Source organism: Volvox carteri (genome assembly GCF_000143455.1).
Source record: "Volvox carteri f. nagariensis unplaced genomic scaffold VOLCAscaffold_29, whole genome shotgun sequence".
NCBI lineage: Eukaryota > Viridiplantae > Chlorophyta > Chlorophyceae > Chlamydomonadales > Volvocaceae > Volvox > Volvox carteri.
In genome coordinates, this window is record NW_003307572.1 from 889,501 (window position 1) to 908,303 (window position 18,803).

The 18,803-nt window shown below is 58.1% G+C and overlaps 1 protein-coding gene across 1 annotated transcript in view; it reads left to right on the forward strand.

The window, feature by feature from the left end:
• The window catches only part of VOLCADRAFT_118102 (uncharacterized protein), a gene marked incomplete at both ends in the record, with an annotated part of 44,884 nt that overhangs the window by 18,020 nt on the left and 8,061 nt on the right, over window positions 1-18,803 (forward strand). The window contains 29 exons of the mRNA XM_002952324.1: window positions 28-701; window positions 782-811; window positions 1,142-2,669; window positions 2,929-3,179; window positions 3,457-3,559; window positions 3,860-4,064; window positions 4,166-5,347; window positions 5,767-5,989; window positions 6,291-6,423; window positions 6,685-7,042; window positions 7,518-8,861; window positions 10,699-10,861; window positions 11,240-11,401; window positions 11,856-12,106; window positions 12,494-12,612; window positions 12,792-12,936; window positions 13,359-13,462; window positions 13,868-13,965; window positions 14,205-14,302; window positions 14,543-14,625; window positions 14,930-15,023; window positions 15,474-15,654; window positions 15,857-15,989; window positions 16,336-16,392; window positions 16,564-16,721; window positions 16,962-17,075; window positions 17,333-17,410; window positions 17,712-17,865; window positions 18,262-18,419. Coding sequence (XP_002952370.1) covers window positions 28-701; window positions 782-811; window positions 1,142-2,669; window positions 2,929-3,179; window positions 3,457-3,559; window positions 3,860-4,064; window positions 4,166-5,347; window positions 5,767-5,989; window positions 6,291-6,423; window positions 6,685-7,042; window positions 7,518-8,861; window positions 10,699-10,861; window positions 11,240-11,401; window positions 11,856-12,106; window positions 12,494-12,612; window positions 12,792-12,936; window positions 13,359-13,462; window positions 13,868-13,965; window positions 14,205-14,302; window positions 14,543-14,625; window positions 14,930-15,023; window positions 15,474-15,654; window positions 15,857-15,989; window positions 16,336-16,392; window positions 16,564-16,721; window positions 16,962-17,075; window positions 17,333-17,410; window positions 17,712-17,865; window positions 18,262-18,419 — 8,381 coding nt within the window. The remainder of the gene's footprint in view (window positions 1-27; window positions 702-781; window positions 812-1,141; window positions 2,670-2,928; window positions 3,180-3,456; window positions 3,560-3,859; window positions 4,065-4,165; window positions 5,348-5,766; window positions 5,990-6,290; window positions 6,424-6,684; window positions 7,043-7,517; window positions 8,862-10,698; window positions 10,862-11,239; window positions 11,402-11,855; window positions 12,107-12,493; window positions 12,613-12,791; window positions 12,937-13,358; window positions 13,463-13,867; window positions 13,966-14,204; window positions 14,303-14,542; window positions 14,626-14,929; window positions 15,024-15,473; window positions 15,655-15,856; window positions 15,990-16,335; window positions 16,393-16,563; window positions 16,722-16,961; window positions 17,076-17,332; window positions 17,411-17,711; window positions 17,866-18,261; window positions 18,420-18,803) is intronic.

Sequence of the window (18,803 nt, forward strand, 5' to 3'; positions counted from 1 at the left end):
ACCTGTGTACCTGGACTTTTGGTGCAGGCCTGCGGCTTGGCTGGGCCGGCTGCCGAACTGGCGTTCAAGGCTGGCAACCATACTGCCGCCTTACGTGTGCTACTTGCGGGCAAGGAACACGCAGCCGCTGCGGAGTGCTGCCTCGACGCTGCTGCCGAGGCGCTGCGCCAGCACGCCGTGTACCAGCGGCAGCACCTGGCAGAGGGCGGCTCCGCGGCTGCTGTCGTTGCACTGCTGGAATCACTAGTGGTGCCGCCGGCGGGGACCGCCGTAGCCGCAGCGGCAGCAGCACGCAAGCGCGCTCTTGCCTGGCTTGCAAAGGCAGTGGAGCAGGTCTACCTCGCAAATGACTTAGAGACTCTGACTGCTCTGCTGGCTCCTGCCGGCGCTAACGCCAGCGGCGCCAATGACAGTGAAGACGATGAGCTCGGCATCAAGGATGATGGCCGCGGTGCCGCTGCAGCCAGCACCGGCGCGCCGACGGACGTGTTTGCAATGTTGGTTCCAGAGCTGCATGACATGCTGCGCCGCCGCTGGGTGAGCAGCTATGGCCGGGCGCTGCAGCGGGTGGCGTTGCGGTGCCACGCGCGGGGTGAGCACGGCCGCGCGCGGCGGATGGTGCGGCTGATGCCGGTGGAGGCAGAGCGGGATGCGCTGTTGGCACGAATGGGTGACTGGCGGGAGCAAGCGCGGCTCAAACGGTAGGCGGATTAGGGGTCCCGGAGTTGCAGGAGGATTCTCAACATGTTGACCTGTGGCTGTGCGGTCAACACACACGCAGACTGGCCGCAAACCAGAGAGCAGTGCGCAGGTGCGCGGGTGCTGCTTAGCTTCTTGCTCTTGCCTTCTGCATCGGGCACACACTCGTGGAAAATCGTTAGAGTGCGGCCCAGTGGAAGCGGAAACGAATTACGAGTAGGCTGGCCCTGCTCCCAAGCCCTGGAGACGCCTTGCTATGTGCTGCACTGGTAACGAAGATTGCTGTTTCACGTCACCCTGAATGTAATCGGGCGCTTCACACCGCTTCACACCGTCCGTAAACGAAGCCTCCAGTCGTGTGGAACATCCATTCTCCTGGTGCTCATTCCGTCCTTTGCAATTGAGCTGTACCAACCCGCGCCGTGGTTTACATCCACGACAGGTCAAGTGACCCGCTGGGTGCCGCGCAGCTGCTGCTGGACAACGGCGATTTCGAGCGTGCTGCACGACTGGTATCAGATTACATCGCGAGCAAGGCGCCGGCCCCGCAGCAACCGCAGGCCAAACTGAACTCGGTGCCGGGAGGAGCAGGGGGCAGGATCGTTGCGGCCCGCGGTGTTGCCGCCGTCGGCGTAGATGCTGTTGCGACCGCGTGGGCGCCGGTGGAGGAGCGCGCGTGGGACCTCGTGTACCGCTGCATCATGGCTCAGACAGATGCGGCTGGAGCGCGCAGGCTACGACGGGAACTGGACAGATGGGCAGTGGCAGCAGCAGGGACACCGGAAGCTGCTTTGGGGTCGGCGGTATCGTCATCACCGTCGGCCGGCCAGGCAGGCAGAAGAGTGCTGTTATACCGTGGCCATGCTGTGCTCCTGGAGGCGCGCTTGCTGCTGCAGCCATGGGTTAGCGCAGGGGGGGTTTCCGGAGCTGGGGGTGTGGGCGTTGGGACGAGGAATCATCCGCAACAGTCTGTGCCTGCCTCGTGGGAGCAGCTCAACGATGAGGCAGTAGCGGCGTGGGAGGCCGCAGCGCCGTTGCTGAGGGAGGCCGCGGATTGCTTCAGCCGCTGCGAATTTTGGCCTGGTCACCTCGAGGCGCTGACGCTCATGCTCATGTTCGGACCAGAGTCGGACGCCGCGGATGCCGCAGTCGCCACCGCTGCGGCAGCGGCAGCGATAACGTCGGCTACTTCTGTCCCAGGCTCTGCTTCCGACTCGCCACGGCTCCGCCAGGCGGACGGCGCCGCCGCATTTGTGCGTACCGTGCAGGCGGTGGTAGAAGCGTTCCACGCGTCGGGGCCTTGGGGGCTGACTAAGCTGCAGGGGCAGCACCTGGTGGCTCTGGAGCAGCTGTACGGGCTGCCGGGGCTGTCCCGCTGGGATGAGCGACTGCCCGCCAAGCAGGCAACCCACGTTTGGTGGGCGGTGTTAGGACCTGACAGTGCTGCAGCGGCACGAGCTGCGGCCACTGCTGCCTCAGCAGGCAGCGCCAGCCTAGCCCCACGGCAGGCGGTGGAAGCTGTGGCTTCTGCCGCGGCCCAGCGGGCAATCAAGGGGTTAAGCTACGCCGCTGCTGCCGCGAAGGGCGTGCAGACGACAGCCCCGCCGCCGCAGGTGGCGGCGGCAGCTGCCGCAGTACCGCCGTTGGCGACAACACGACAGCTGCTGACACATCAGCTCGGCATTGCAGCGCGGCAGGCTGTGCCACCTGACGCCGCCGGCACCATGCAACGGTCAGCTGTGGTGGCGGAGCTCGTGCGTGATCTTGCCGTCAAAGCCGCATGCGTATCATTCCAGGCTCTACGCAGCGCCATCGACACGTACCTCGCGATTCCTTCCGAGACGACGTTGCCGCCAGCCACGAGTAAAATGGTTCTGGCGGCACTGCGGCCGGTTGTGCGGAGCATACGTGTGTCTCGGGCAGCATTGGCGTTACTCAATGCCGCGGAAGCTGACTTTGGCCTCTATCCGGTAAGTATGCATGCATACGTGCGCGATGTGCCATAGGCGCTGAGATGCATAAAGGTCACGGAAGTAGCCATGCCAGGGACCCGCGCAAATATGCCAGCCAATTGCCCACGTTCGCATAGTGCTTGCTTGAATGTCTCGTTGGAGGAAAAACATATACCTCCCCGTCCCTGCTGTCCAGGACGCCCTTGTCCGCAGTCTTCGCATGCAAACACGGCGGGCGTTTGCAGTCTTTGCGGCGGCGCCCCTGGCGCCCTCCCAGGTGACAACTTACCAGGAGGACCTGCTGCAGCCGCCGCTGTTCTACGGGGGCCCGAGCCCTCCACCCCACGGGGAGCTTCTGAAACTACTGTTATCGGAAAGCCTCCAGAAAATGGATTTGCACGAATGGATTAAGGAGGCTATCGTGTTCTCGGATGCGCTGAATGGCCGGCTTGCTTTGGCGCCAACGGTGTCGTATACGGCCTGGCGTACAACGATGCTCGTACTAATGCATGACGAGCTAGCGGGCAGGTAAGGGAAAGGGAAGAGGCCGCAGGTTTTGCAAAGAGGTAACGTTTGCAAGCGCAGCTCAATGCGCCACTATAAGTTGGTTCTGGACTATTAGCCTGTGTCACGATATGGTTCATAAGGCATGAAGAAACAGGAGTATGTTCACGGCTTTCACACGACACCTGACTTACCATGGACGCGCTGGTAAGAATGCAGGAACGCTTTGGTCCGGTAAGATTTGAAAACCACAGCCTGCTCACAAGCTGCCCTAAGCGTGCCACCCACTACCCCGCTGCAGGGTCTTCAAGTTACGCCGTGCCAGGCTGCCGCCAGACGTACCAGCCTCACGCATGATACGAGACCGTGAGAATACGGCCCTGCCGGAGTACGTATTGCATCAGGTGGGGTCGTGCGGAGGCCTGGTAGCTTGCTTGGGTTGGGATTGGCCGATTGGGTGCTGGCCTTGCCGCGAAATTGATCAATGCGTATCATAAGAGATGAATGGACTGGAGGGTTACTTATACCGGTTGGACGCAACCCGCCATTGTCGTGGAACAAATTGCGGGAAGGTAGGGGTGAAGGTAGGAAGCGCCCACTCGGTGTGTTTCTGCTTACCGCTGGCCCTGCATGTGGGCGTGCATGCGCAAGCCGCGTGGCCTCGCCTGCCGTTATTATTGGCCACCTTTCGGTTGCCACCGCAGGCCTTCCTCCATTTCTCCACAAATCTTCCCCATAAAGCTATTGGCGACCTGTTGTACTACCTGGCCTGGTGCTGCCGCCGGGATGGGCTGCTGGTGTTATCTTGGGCCGCGTCTTCAACTGCAGCCGCCGCGGGGGCGGTTGCGGCCACCGGAGGCGCAGCTGTTCCGGCATCTGCGGGATTGCTGACCATCAATGCAGCCCAAGGTGAGGGTCGGATAAGTCCATATGTCACATGTTGGCCTGCCAAGTGCTCCATCCATTGTATGTAAGCGTTTTAAGGTTCTCCATATCCGCGCGGTCCACAGGCAGCAGCGGGGCACCCTCAGCGCCAGTGAGCTCAGCTGCTGGCGGCTCAGCTCGCGGTCGCTGTCTTGCTTTGGAGGCGTATGTGGAGCTGACAGAGTTGGCGGTGGGTCAACTGCTGTTGGCAGCCTGCGACAACGCGTTCTTGTCCGGCAACATTGCCGGCAAGCTAGCGGGATTGCCGAAGCACAGGGATCACAGGCTGTCAGAGCTGGCGTTGCGTTGGCTGTGGGCCCTGGGGTTCAGACCACCGACGCGTCCGTCGGTTGCACCAGGACTGCAGCGCGGTCTTGGGAACACAACTCAGGAATACTTTCGGTATGCGAAGGTGGCTCAGGAGGCGCTGGGAAAGCAGCTGTTGCTGTGCGCGCGGCTGGTGATGGTATTGGCGGGCCACCTGGGGCGGCTGTTGGTTGTGGCTGAGCAGGGAGAGGGGCAGGGCACTGGCGGCGGTGGTTTCGGTGCAGGAGGCACCGCTAATGCCGTCGTAATGGAGGAGCTCCTGCCGCTTCTGGAAGCACCGAGCATTGCGGCAGCGCTGGAGCTGATGGGGATCAAGGGTAATCATGGAGGTGAACATTGTGCCAGCGTTGCCATCCCATCGCCGGTCGGGGCCACGCCATCCGCCCGGGGCCCGCGCCTTATTGCGCTTGCTAGACGGATTTTGCTTGCTGCCGGTAGCGCCTGGCTTTCCCTGGAGGTCCAGAAGCGTATGCCGCAGCAGCAGCTACCCCAGCAGCAGCATAGCGCTGCCGCTGTCGCTGCCGAGCTGCAGGATGCGGCCGCCACCCGTGGTCGCTGGCCCACTGACGTGGTGCCGCTGTTCCGCGAGGCTGTCGGCTTGCTGGCCGAGCCTCTAGTCGGCGCTGCCGCCATCCGTGTACTTTGCAGCGACCTGACATTGTCGGGACTGGCAGATCAGTTGCGGCAGCTAGCAGCCGCTTGGAATGGGCACTATTACGGCAGTATGCTGCTGGTGGATGCGCGTGCGGACAGAGAGTTCGAGGGCTTTGGCCCGCAGCACCAGGCCAAACAGTTCAAGGGTCTACAGGGCCCACTTGCAGCATTGTATACCGTAGTGCAAGCTAGAGTACAAGGCCCGAGCGCAATGCAGCAGGAGCGGGCTGTGCTGACAGGCGCAAAGCAGGCCCCAGCCCAGGCGGCTGATGTTCCAGTCATTGCAGGTAGGGTTACTGACGCTATCGTGGGAATGGAGTATAGGAATCTTTCGTATGGCTCTGTATCGCCTGCCTGGAAGAGGATCGAACCCGGTTCAGGGCACAAATGGCTTGGGGAGTGCAGCCTGAATGGCCCAGCTTTTCAGTAGGCTCCGAGCTTTCCCTCTGCTGGACAGTGGCGTCCTGCCACGATGAAATGCACAGCCCGAGATATGGGCTGATGGCACTTGAGCGGGTGCCTGCGGTGACCAAATGCGACGCCCAACCCTTTCATCGCTGGGGTTTATGGTTCTGGAGGGAAATGAACTATCTTGTGAGGGCTTGTGAAAGCTATGGTTCCCTCCCTGAACATCATGCCGTAGCCACTTAAAAGGACGCCAAGTCAGCCCCCTAGTCAAGAACTGGCTTTGTGTCGCTCTCCGCAGGCCTGCTGCGCAGCGCCGCTGAAGCAGTGGGTGTAGTCGCATCCAAAGACTATCGGTCCACGCGCGACGAGCTGACGAAACAGAGTGCCGCCGCCGCAATAATCCAACGGTCCTGGCGACAGTGGCGGCGGCGCCGGGAGGAGGCGGCGGCGGCTGCGCAGCAGCGGCAGCGAGAGGAAGCGGCGCTCAGGCAGCTCCGAGAGGGCATGTCGTTCGGACTCAGGTATATGTTGCGCATCTCGTAGCGTCTCGTGTCTCATGAAGACCCTTGGTCGTAATCTTTGTGTTGTCTAAAATTTTAGACATATCAAAGCTTCCTGCGTATCACCTTACGATGCTGTGTAACCCAGCACAAACAGTATGGCGCTTCGTTTGTGGCCTCCAGCCGCTAGTTGTTTTCCGTACTGTGGCCTGGTTTTCAATTCTTCTAGCCAATGGATCTGGCAGTATGCTAGGGCTGTAGGTTGTCGACCCTGCGTCTTCCAACCAACTGCCTTCCTCACCTCGATCACGGCTCGAAACAGGATTGCACTGCGAGTTTACTTATCTCGACTCCGCCGAAGCATAGAAAAACGCAAGCAGCAGGAGGCGCAGGGTAACGGGCAAGATGGCCAGTGGGACGAGTTTGGCTTCGCGGCTGTGGAAGCGTCCGTGCAGGTTAGCCCATGGATGGTTTGGTCCCCGTGGTCATGTACGTCCCGCTGTGCAAAAAGGCTTTCGCTACTTGCTATTCTGCCATTTGCGGCATGCGTGTTGGGGTCCTCGGCTGTCCATTACTCGAATGCAGCTGCATGGGATGTGAAGCCGCTTGTTAGCAGTCAATGGGGTTTAGAATAGGCTGGAAATGAAGGGGGAAGAAGTTGTAAACTTCGAGATGCCTTTCCTGAGCCGGTGCCATTGATGACCATGCCGGCACAGGAAGGCGAGAAGCGGCGATTTATCGACGAGTCCTCGTGCCCAGTCTGCCAGCCCAAGAGCATCCCCCAGGAGCAGCAGCAGCAGCAGCTATGGAAGGAGGAGCAGGAGCAGCAATCGCAGCAGCAGTCCTTGGCAGTGGAGGATAGAGCGGCGTGCGGTTCATCCGGGTCAAAGCTGAACTTGAGCTTAACCGCAGCTGTTGCAGAATTTTTGCCCCACAAGAGCCGAACCGAGCACCAGACGGCTCTACATTTTTTCAGGCTGTGCCATGCGAAATACCGTGAGACGGTATCCGGCTTGGTTCGGCACGCACAAAGCCTGCTAAAATATATGGAGCAAGTACAGGGACAGCTCAAGGGTGAGCAGGCATGGCACTTCGAAATGGGAATCATGAGGCGCCGGGTGGGAACGAACTCGATGGGTTAATCATTTTCAGCGACCTAGCCTTCTGATGATGGACTAGCTTTGTAAAGGGCCTTAACATTTACATGTCGGTATGCACTCAGCATGCGTGCAGCAGTGAGCATTGAGCTCCGGCGTGTGAATGTGGATTCCAGTATGGGGGAATGATGTACGAGAGAAGTACGTCCAGGAAATGCATCTTTATGTTTTTTATTTATGAGCCGGAGCTGAAGCTCATAGCGCCTTGGGGGATAGGCAGGGAGGAAAGGTCACGGGCAGTAGAGTCCACCGGGGATTATCAACTTTGGTGCGTTCACAGCCCCATATCGTGTTCTACTACCAGAAATCGTTCCTCCTTCCTACTTGGCTGCTGTACCTTCCATGAGTAGTCCCCGCTCTCACTCGTGGCCTTCCCCTTCCGTTCCATGCAGCTGATCCCGAGGGGTCCAACTTCCTGGTTATCGTCATGGAGTCGTCCATGCAGCTCGATACTGCCCTGAAGGAACTTTGCGACCAGCTGCACAAAATTGTGGCGGAGCGGCTGTGGATGACCAGCCCCCAACTGTTGGGACCCAAGTGGTACGCATGCATGAATGCGTGTGACATAGCGGCGAGTCAACTGAATCTATACACAACTGCGTACCGACGGGAGGTGGTGCAGCAGTTTGCTCAAGGTGATGCGCAGCAACAGGAAGTGGCGAGGCAGGAGACACACGGAACATTTGCAGCGTCGCAGGGGCCTGCACATCAGCAAGCAAAAGAGGCCGACGTGGCTCCGCATGTGGGAGCCTGGCAGGAGGCCGGGCCGCGGCAGGGTCAGCAAGCTGGTTGTACTAGCAATGTTGGCATGGAGGCGGAGCATCAGTACACCCGGAGCCATCATGGACATCAGCTGCAGTACCAGCAGCCGGCACCGCCGGTGCCGCATGAACTGCTGAACAGGCTGAAATTCCAGGAGGGCAGCAATGTATGGCAGGGCGATGAGACGCAGCAGCAGCTTGCAGCACCACATCGGTACCCTCATAAGGAGCCGTCCGTGGCGCCAAGTTATCAGTCACAGCTACACGGTCAGGTTATCACTGCACATATGCGGCAGCAGCAGGAGTACCCTATGATGCAGCCGCAGCCTTTGCAGCCACAGCTGCATCATGCACTGCAACAGCAACTGCAACAGCAATTGCAGTCTTACCAGGTCGTGCAGCAGCAACAACAGCGACAGCAGCTACAACAAGGCCAGCCATACGGGAGCTCGCTCAACGCGTGGGCCGCGGGCCCGCCTGCCCCCGCGGCCCCGCAATTTTCGCAGAGGATGCCGCCACAGCAGCAACGAATGGCTGCAGGGGCGGGTGCATGGGGTGTCCGGCAGATGCCCGGGGTATCTGTCTGGGGGGGTATTGCAGGGGCCAGGCCTCAACTGCCCAATGTGCAAGCGCACGGCGCTGCACAACAGGCATATGCAGCTAGGGGACCAGCAGCCGCGGCACCAGCGCCGACATGGGCGTCGATGTCTTCCACTCCAATGCTGCAGCTTATGGCACAGCAAAATCAACAGCAGCATCACATGCTGCAGGCGCCATATGCGTTCGTCGCCGCCTCTACGGCCCCGTGCCGCAATGCTGACCTGTCGCCTGGTCTTATTCCGGGTGGCGGCGGTTCTGCTGCCGCTGCGACAGGAGCCATGCCGTACATGCACATCATGGGCGGCGGTGGCGCTGCTGCTGCCGCTACTGCCGCCGGCAGTGGGCTGCGCACTGACGATGAGCTGCTCTTCCCAGGTGGGCCTGGCGGTGATGGTGATGGCTATGATGACGGCATGGAGGCGATGATGGACGGTGATGATTTGGATGATCATGACTGGATGCAAGGTAATCCCCAGGCTCGGCGGCGCAACAACAGGTACAAGAACGTAGGAGGCGGGCGGAGTATCGGCGCTGGTGGCAGAGTTGGCGCCATGGGTGCTCCCGCTGTTACATCATCAACGTCGGCGGCAGGTCCCGTCTTGCCATCTGCTCCAGGCGCGCGGGCGCACCATCAGCAGGTCCCGACAGCACTAAGGGGTAACATGTACGCACCGCTGATGTTTGCGAATGCAACGCCGCCACGACAGGCCCACGGGAAAAAGGGCCGGAGGTGAAGCAGCATGGGAAGGGCCATGGCGCAAACTTTGGTCACCCAGTGCTTCGGAGCTATAATACCGGGTTGAGCCATTCAGAGGTTGACAATGCACAGGGGGATTCGGCTAGCCTGGTTTGGTCGTTCAGCTGCCTACAGTCGGAACTATGCCATTCGCTTTGTCGTGTAATTGTGATTTGCACGTTGTCCGGAGGGAGGGATTGGGAATTGCCGCTGAGAGAGACGGGACCTTCGCCCTTGCTTTGGCATAGAATGCTGAGATGGCTGTTGCATGTGCCCGGTGAAGGAGCTAAAGTTAAGGAACAAAAGTGAGGAGGAGACCTGTTTAACGTGTATATGGATTGCTATTGATTTGTAACGGTAGCAGGTACGGAGCACACTGGAGCCACACTGGGGTGCCACTACCGCGACGCCGACCCATGCAAACCTTCCCACAGAACAGGTGCCTGAGACGGTGGCTACCTTTCGTAAGGGCGTTTGCTGCACATGTGTTGTACAGCACGCACTTCTTGATGCGAATCTAAACTTTACCATCACCACCAAAGAGCATTAGGTATGCCCCGCGAACGAGGGCCAATAGATCGTTCCGTTGGCATGGATATCCTAATCATCAAGGGCGCCAGCCTGCAGGCTTCATAATTTTCACCAGGCTTAAGGCAAGTGCTCTAGTGGTTGGTTGGTTCCAGCGCTACGGAAACAACGAACGCGTTAGGGCTTTAAGCAAGCACGCATTGTGTCACAAACGCATACGGCACGCCAGCAGTAGGAAACCGGATGGAAAATGGAAGGACAGGGCAGAGCACGGTCCGGAGCCGCTGGAGATGTGCAGGCTTATCATTATATCGTACCCGGGTCCCTAGGGGTCCGGGACCTTTCCATAGCACGGGATACATTGCAGCCCAAGGAGTTCACCGGACGGATAGTGGCAACATCGCCGTATCTGGGATTTCATAATGATAGTAATCCATTCCTATTCACATCTAACATTAACTTAGCACGTCCTGCAACATTGTTCATTCCAGCGTTAGGGGGCGTCGGGGAACATGCAGCGACTTGTGGATACTTGAAATGGATCCGCAAGAAGAACTTGCAGCACGCCCAAGTGTATAGAGTTATAAGCTAAACTGGGTGTGATGGAGCAGTCGAGAATCGGGTTCCATTTTACGGATCTGTCGTTTTATGGATCCAATACGGAAGTTATCGAAGCTGCTTCCTGTCGTTCGGCAAAAATTGCGCAAGCACTTATTTTGTGTTACGATGCATATGGCAGCTTGCAGCCCCTCCCGTAAGGCTGCCATTCAGCATTAATGTGTTCCTGGCGAAGATGTCGCTCGGCCTTTCTGTAACTAGTATAGCATGTGACTGTAGAGTATAACATATAACCTAGGGAGCATAAATTGGTTATCCCGGATAGAGTCAAGTTCAGCTTCGTCTTGGCCATAACCATGCCGAACGATAATAGGGGCCTTGACGGCCCAGATGAATCAGCAACAAGCTTTGGTAGTTTGCCAGTACCGAAGCTGGCGAGATATGCCTGGATGCCGACAAATGACAAAGTCAACAACGAGAACTTCCACAAAATGTTGGAGGAGTACCGGGCGACGAAGAAGCGGGAGCGCGAGCTGGAACTGAAAATTAAGCAGTAAGTAGCATGAGATTACCGCCGGCGTCTGGAAGCTTTATGACGTTCCTACCGCATAGCAGCTGGCCCAGGGTTCGCTTCGTGCCGTTGAGGATGAAACCCGTATGGAAGATTTTGTATGTGTAGCGCACGCCGTGTACCTGCATATTTGGGATGCATACTGCTTTTACCTTTCAACCCACTTAGGCCGCGTTCGGAATAGATGTCTGCTCCGCCGCGCTTTCTTTCGGGGTTGCAGCAAGCCAGCCCTGGCTTTCAGTGTCGTAATCCAGCAAGGGTTTTTGGGTTAACCTGGCTCAGTCTGGCAAGACAACCATCAAAACAGCGTATGCCTTAGCGGACCGTCAAAGGGCTCTGGCTCATCACCGCGGTGTCCAGGTTGGGGGCTCAGCTCGCTCGTACGGAGGAGGCGGCCAAACGGGCGCTGGTGCAGACCGACGCATCTGCGAAGGGTGGTGCGGCGCAGAAGCTGCTGGACGCGGAACGGGCGATCGCCAAGCTGCGCGCGGAGAACGCGGAGCTAGCAAGCAAGCTTGCCAGGTGCGTCACGTCCCCTCACCGGGAGAGAAGTTAGCACAGGGATCCTGCTAAAGAGAATGAAACTGGGTTAGCTGGGTCCATGAATCTATGTCACCTGGATTCCACGTGAGTCCAGCACAGCAGACGTACCACAATGCAGCTGGGGCTGCTAGGAAACTTGGAGTACGTCATGGGAGTCAAGGAACCTGTTCCCATACCACACAGTTAAACGCCCACAGACTTGCGCTACGTGAGGGTAAGGACTCGCGACATCCAGGTGCCCGTATGGGTTCTACCCATAACCGGAGCTGGGTTTTTCCGTTGTGTGGCTGAAGCCTCTGGATTGTGAGTTTGCAACCCTAGCGGAGGTAAACATGCCTTTACATTGGCTCCTTTCTTAGTGCAGCACCCATTGGCCACGCCACAGCCATCTTGAACCGCATCTTTTGCGGTTTTCACCCTGATATACGTCTAGGGAGAAGAAGAAATCAGCGGAGTTCAAGACCCTGGCGGATACGTACAAGCAGCGCCTGGACCGCTTTCTGCGTGACCAGCGCAACCTTGTCAAGCGTGTGGGCGAGCTGGAACGCAGCCAGGCGGTTTCTAGGAAGCGGCCGGAAGATGATTACTGGGGTGAGGAAGCGGGGCGGCGTTTCGTGGCGCAGCAGGAAGAGCTGGTGGCCCTCAAGGAGGAGAACGCGGCGCTTAAACGGCTCATGGAGTCCGGTAAGCCCACTCAAGGTGCAAGAGCCTAAGACGCAGCCTATCCTGTGTCTGAATACGACACGTTTATAATTAAATAATGGGTCCTGATTCATCACGTGCGCCGATGAGGTGGTTGCGGCAAACTGGGCTGTGCAACCCCAGCACCATGTACTGGCCTGAATGGATATCAAGCTTTGCTGCCCGGTGTCACCGATTAAGGTCATGCAGAACTCGATCAGTGGAAACCCGTGCCCAGTCGAAGTCCGTGTAGCTAATGGCATACCCGACCCCGCGTACAGACACTCGGTTACGCTGAGCGAAGGGTTAGGGATAGCCCTTCCATAGGACTCTGCTGCGTGAACACCGCGCATGAACCTGCCCGAGCTGATTCTGCCCCGCGCGGTGCAGATGGCCCGCTGGCGCAGTGCAAAGCGTATGAAGGCCAAATTAACGAGCTGCAGAATCTGATCAGATTCTACGAGCGGAAGCTTACCAGCTTGGCGGAGGCTGGGTTGATTGGGCCAGAGGTGAGGATGAAGAGTGTCGGGAAGATTGAGCAACACGCTTTGGATTCAGCTAGTCACACGGCAACCGGTAGCAACGCGCACACAAGGTGTAGCCGTAACAGGGTGTGGAAGAAATGTGGCTGCTCGGCAATCGTTGCCGCACACACGTTCACACCCGTCTTTTGCGTGAGTTTGTGCAGGCGCTTGGCGGTCCCGACAACCAGCCCGGCCCGGATGACTGGGTGCTTGAGGAGTTTTGGCACAATGATGAGATGCATCTGCTGGACCGCAAGAACGGCAAGCTCTTCACTGTGCCCGGAGATAACAACTGGCCCAAGCCGATAGGTAGGTATGTCTGTTGCCGCCATGTGGCGACAGCCCTGAGTTTCCATTGCGGTCTGCGCTGCTAAGGCGGGGACGCAGCTTGAAGGGTACTGGCAAGCAGAGAAAGAGTGTCTTCGTGTGGGGATGGGGACGAGTTATGGCCACCGTAAAGCCTGGCACCAAGGACCAACGTAGTTTGGTGCAGCGTGACACGGCGATGTCAGACCTGGAATGTAACCCTCAGCTGCAATACTGCGGTTTTGCTTCTCTGTACAAGCATGCGGTGGGTCTCCAGGTAAGCCCATTATTTTTTGACTGTGGGTTGTGCGCTTAGGGCGAACGCAGCGAGGCCAGCACAGCACGTAAGGGCAAGCATGGTGTTTCTGGAAGTCAGACTATGAGACTGCATCCGTCCATCTGTGCCCGCACATCTGTCCTGATAGGGATACGCATCAACAAGGATATCAAGATGGGCGTCCACAACGGCATGGAGCGCTTCCTGGGGACGCTGGACGCCTTCCTGACCAACAATGCCGCCCGTTTGCAGGTATGCGAAGCATTCCAAAGTCGTGTCGCCTGTCGTGGCCGTTGTTTACTCGTCCCCACACTTTGCAGCCTTGGGAATACTCCGGCTAAGTTTCCTCATATTTAGCCTCGTATTGCCTGGGCATCAGCCGCATCCGAATCCTGTTTGGTTTGCCGCAACTCAGATTCATTTCCACCAGGGTGTGGAACGTTGCCGACGCATTTGATATCGGCATGGCACGCCACGACTATATTAACCATCTGGCGCCCCGGCTTTACAGCGTCAAGTCGAATGGATTCATGTTGCGAGCATTTTCGCATGCACGCCCCGCTGGTCCCCACTTGAAGCCAAACCGCGACCGCATCTCGATCCAGCGGGCGGCATGTCGACCCTCCCTCCCTGCATCGGGCCGTCTTGTTCCGCCAGGAAGTTTTTACGCAGTTTGACCTGGACAACAGTGGTCAGCTGGATCGCCGCGAGCTAGCAAGGCTCCTGCAGACGCTTATGCCTGACCTAAGCATGAGGTAGGTGGCATGACAGGCCAATGAGCCGACTCGTCCGGTGCGCATCTGTTGGGGCCTCCAAGAAGCGGGAGAGTGTGTGGCATCGACGAAGGAATTTGCTTGTCATCGGGCAGCCTGCCGGGCACAGTACAGTTGCGCCAGCAGCGCCCTTGCCTTGGTGCTAAATTCGAAAGCTGGTAGAGTCCAGCGGGATCCAGGGCCCTATAAAGGATCGATTTTTTGCGGAACCACGCATGCAGCCAAGTGGCCGAACTAAGAACGATGCTGGACGTGGACGGCGACGGACTCATTACGCTGGAGGAAATGCTGGAGTGCATTAAGGAAGCGTATGCGGCCCGTGAGTCAACAGAATGAATCTTCCAGCGTGCCCGTTTGCTTCTAGATCTATAGAGTAACTATGTAAAGGGTTGGCGGACCAGCTTTTGAACCATCTTGCAATGCGTGAACGAGCCAGTGTCAGGGACGCTTCTGGGAAGCATTTCGCCTCTGTACCAGCGCTGTTTAGATGCCTCAAAGTCGCGCTGCGAACAGATGTCTGCCCGCCCGCTTTCCCGCCCTCCCCACACCGGTGCCCTAGGTACCGCTGCTAAGCTGGGCAAGAGCGTCGAGGTAAATGACGCGCTGGACCGCATCCGGGATACACTTCGGGAGAACAAACAGGTGCGGAACACGCCCCGAGGCACCGCAATTAACGCAGTAGTGCTGTAGCACTGTGGCAACCAAGGACAGGGCAGTACTATGATATGGCGTAATGGCGTCCGCGCAACCTATGTGGGGGCTGTGCCGCACGATTTGCCGAGTGACCACGGCCGCCTGGCACGTGTGGATCGCAGCCCCAGCCACTTTCGCCCTGTCTTGCCGTGCTGCATCGTTGGAGCAAAGGAGCGCGCAGCCATTGAGCGTGAGCATATTGGCGTGGAAATGGCTGCCGTGTGTCACTCCGTCGCCTGTTGCTCTTTTGCAGGCTATCAAGGAATCCTTTGATGAGCTTGATACGGACAAGGATGGCTGCCTGACCCACATGGAGGTTGTGCGCCTTGTGCGCCGCTTCCTAAAAGGTAAGCGCCCCTGGGAGTGGGCCTTTACCGCTTATGCTTTAGAACACCATAAACGAGTGTGTCTGTCCCCATCCCGCTCTGGCATGCACTGGTATTGCGATAGCGTTAGCAGTGCGTTCAAGCCTTTCCGGTCCAATGTCCGGAACCTCCGTTTGAGTCCGGCCATCGGGAGTGCTTTGCATTTAGCGAGGTAGCCCGGCATGCCTGTTCACTGAGTGGCCGCTGGCATAAAGGTGCAGCTTGTATATGCTGAATGGGCAGCTCCGCCATCCGAATGGACCAACCGAGTGAAAGGCAAGGAACCTTGGCACGTATAGGAGGCGGCCACGCGGCGATATTGCCCCTCTTCAAACCACAGCGCAGCTGGACTCGGCCTAACCCACGACTGCCCTGTTTCCTTGTCAGGTTGACCCATCCCTGCTATGCCTTCCCAATTGCTCCAATCAACAGATATGTACCAGAAGGAGGTGCGCTACTTGCTGGCCAGGCTCCAGCAGTGGGACGTTGTAGGCGACAGCCGTGTCACGTTCGACGAGTTGTACCAGGCGATGGAGCTGGTCCGGATCTTCCGCGTCGGGCCGGGGTTGGGGGGCGTTATTCGGACCTCCTCACCCCTCAGGTCACCGCCGCGGTAGGTACACGCTTTCCTCTCCATGTGTGTACACCTTTCACCTCCATGTATACACGAAACAGCCTTCCGCAGCTTGTCCACGCAACGATAAGTGATCGGCGGAACGCTTTTTGCCCTTGTTGCCTTCGTGTCGCTGGTGAAGCCTGTATAGGTATGCCGCGACAGCCCATGGGCCCTAACCTCACCAACGCCATCCTAACAGGACGGTGTCCCCAACCAAGCCACGCGGTGGGACCATTGCATCAGCGCACGGCCTGAGGCCCAGCTTGCGCTCCACGGGAGGCGGTGCTGGCATGAAGGAGACGTGGATGCGCGAGAGGATGACGCAGCTCGAGGTGAACTGCTTGCATGGCGTGGAGTTGCAGTTGTTGGGGGCAACTGGAACCGGCAACTGCGCGTCGGCCAGAATATGGCGTTAGATTAAAGCTTCCGTTGCGGTGCTGTGAGCAGGCACGCCTGTGACTTGCATGAACACACTGCCTGGCGAACTTTGATGATGTATAGGCGGAACGTTCAGGCGTGTGCAGGTGAAAGGATGTCACAATGACCTCCAAGGTCCGTGGGCCGCTGTTATGCCATGCCCGCTATTGTCTCTTCAATATACTGCCACGATTGTCCGCCCTGCGATGTTAACACCAGACCACCTGCCCAATGGTCCATGCGATCTACCGTCCGCTGCAGACTGAGCTGCGCGATGCTAACAGGCGCAACGCGGAGCTTGAAGACGGTAACAAGAAGGTGAGGTCGCGCCGCGGGTTGCCGGAAGGCTTATAACGCTAAGTTATATGCACACCGCCTAGCCTACTGCCGAGTGCACCTGTGACGCTGCTTTGCAAATCTGCATTCCGGCAGCTTTGACGTTTGTGTGGATAACTGCTAACCCTCGCCCCTAACCACGTGGTTTCGCAGCTTGACGAGCTGCAGCGTGACGTGGCGCTATACAAGGCCCGCATCGAGGAGCTAGAACGCGACTTCATGCGGATTGATGTGCTCGGCAACCTGGAGGGGGCTGCCGGCGACGAACAGCTGCAGAAGGCCTGGGAGATTGCGTCTACGTTTAAGAAGAGGTGCAAAGCAGGCTGGCTGCCTTCATGCCAACGCAGCCTTGTTGTCTGACCCATTTCGTCGCCCCATTTTTAGCAACAAGCATGAGGCGGGGAGAGTGCCATCGCAGCGGCATTGCGACTGCACGATTGTCTGCCTGCAAATCCACATGTGGTTAATGAGTTCTTGCCGCGAAAAACCCCAAATAACTGGTGGTTTCGATATGTTCCGTTGCACTCCGTTGCCACGATGCTGCGAATCAGGTTTATGGAGCACAAGGGCGAGCTGGACAACATCCGTCTTATGTACGCGCGCATGCAGGCGCAGCTGGACGAGACGCACAAGCTGCTCCACGAAGAACACCGCAAGCGTTTTAAGTGCGCATGGGGCCCCGGGGCCAAGGGGTTATCGTGTATAGACCGAAGGGCGGTAACTGCAGCGGCGGGGCCAGGGATAGCTGGGTTGAAAATTGCCTGGTGGTCAATGTCCGCGGGAAAGGCCGCAAAACGCAGAGCCTCGATGAACCGCTGTACAGCTAGGCCGCACGTGAACGCAAACCTGACGTGGGTTTGAAGTCTGTAGTCCTGCGGGAGAGCGTCTGCGTACGCTTGCTATGCGCTGTCCTTCCCCGCAGGTTGGAGGACGAGATTACCCGGCTGAACGTGGAGCTCATGCGGCTGGGGGACCTCGAGGCGCGACTGGCACACGAGAAGTGAGCAGCTTTGTGTTTTTAGGGAGATGGTAAAGGGTCAGGGAATACCCGTGTGCTCAATGCAGCTGTGTGCTGCGCGTGCCATGGTGTTGCGCGGATGGAGAAGTCTGATCATTGGTAAGGATCATTTACTTATGCTCGCCTAACGTGCCGTTATTCCCACTAATCCGTGGGCATTTATTGGTGTCATTTGGTGTTAGTATATACACCATGCACCCGTCCCCCCTCCTAATGTTCGCATGGGGGCGCCTTTGGTTAAATGCCTAGCCGATCACTAGTTCTTGGTGACTTCCGGTCGCAGGGGCGAGCGGGTCAAGCTGGAGCGGGAGTACCTCGCACTGCAGCAAAAGGCTCTTAACGCACCGGGCGAGGCGCTGGCGGAAGTGCGAGCTCTTCGTGAGGAGCTGTTTGCGGTGAAGCGCGAGAAGGCCACGGCGCAGCAGAAGGAGGCGGAGGTGAGGTTTTTTATGGGTACTCCGTTGGCCTGGTGCTTGGGTTGTGCTGGTGCTTGGGCTACTTTGGTGGTCTGGGTTATGTAAAAGCGCTGACGGAGGGGCATTTGAGTCGTGCGTGAGCAAGCCGGCACGAGTTTCACCCATCCAGTACGAGCTGTGGCCGGCCCAGCGATTCTACCCCTCGTCCATGTTCCAGGTCAGAGCCAGGTAGAGTGGATGTAACCATGCGACGGCAACCGCCCTTCTCCATGTCCCGCCCTACCTTAAACGTGTCCATTTTCCCAGCTTCCTTGTTCTCCCTCATTACCACCCTGCTTACGCCTTAATCTCATATCCTTTCCAGGTCCGCGTCCCCGCCTCAGTCTAACGTGTTCTTATTCCTGGTTGGCCCATCAGGTCCGCCTGGAGCTAAGCCACGTGCGGGCGCTGCTGGACGGCATGAACCTGGAGTCCTATCGCACCATGCAGGGAGAAAGCGATACGCTCAAGAAACGGATTGCGTCTCTAACGCTGGAGCTGCAGGCTGCGAGGGACAAGCTAGCGGTGTATATGCGGTAAGCCAACCTTGGTTGGGTGCCTCGGAGGGGTTAATGTAGGGTGTCAGGTGCGATCTTGGCACTGGCAAAGGGGGTTTCCGCGGTCCCGCGGCACGCCGGGAAGATGGCTTTTTATCCGCCCAGGCTGGAAGGAGAGCTTTCTCAGGAGGCAATGCTCTTGCGGATGCCAATGTTTTGAGGCCTGGCTGTGAAACCGGTATTCACAGGCGGCGCGGAGCCGCTTGTCCGTCAAGTTATCAGCCGTACATACCGTAATACGGGTACAACGCAGCGGCCATTGGACCAGGGAGCAGAAGCGGTCCTACGCGTGTGTAATTTTCCTGTCTAACCTTGGACGTCTTTAATGCAGGGGGTCTACACTCCTTACTAATATTGCTTCTT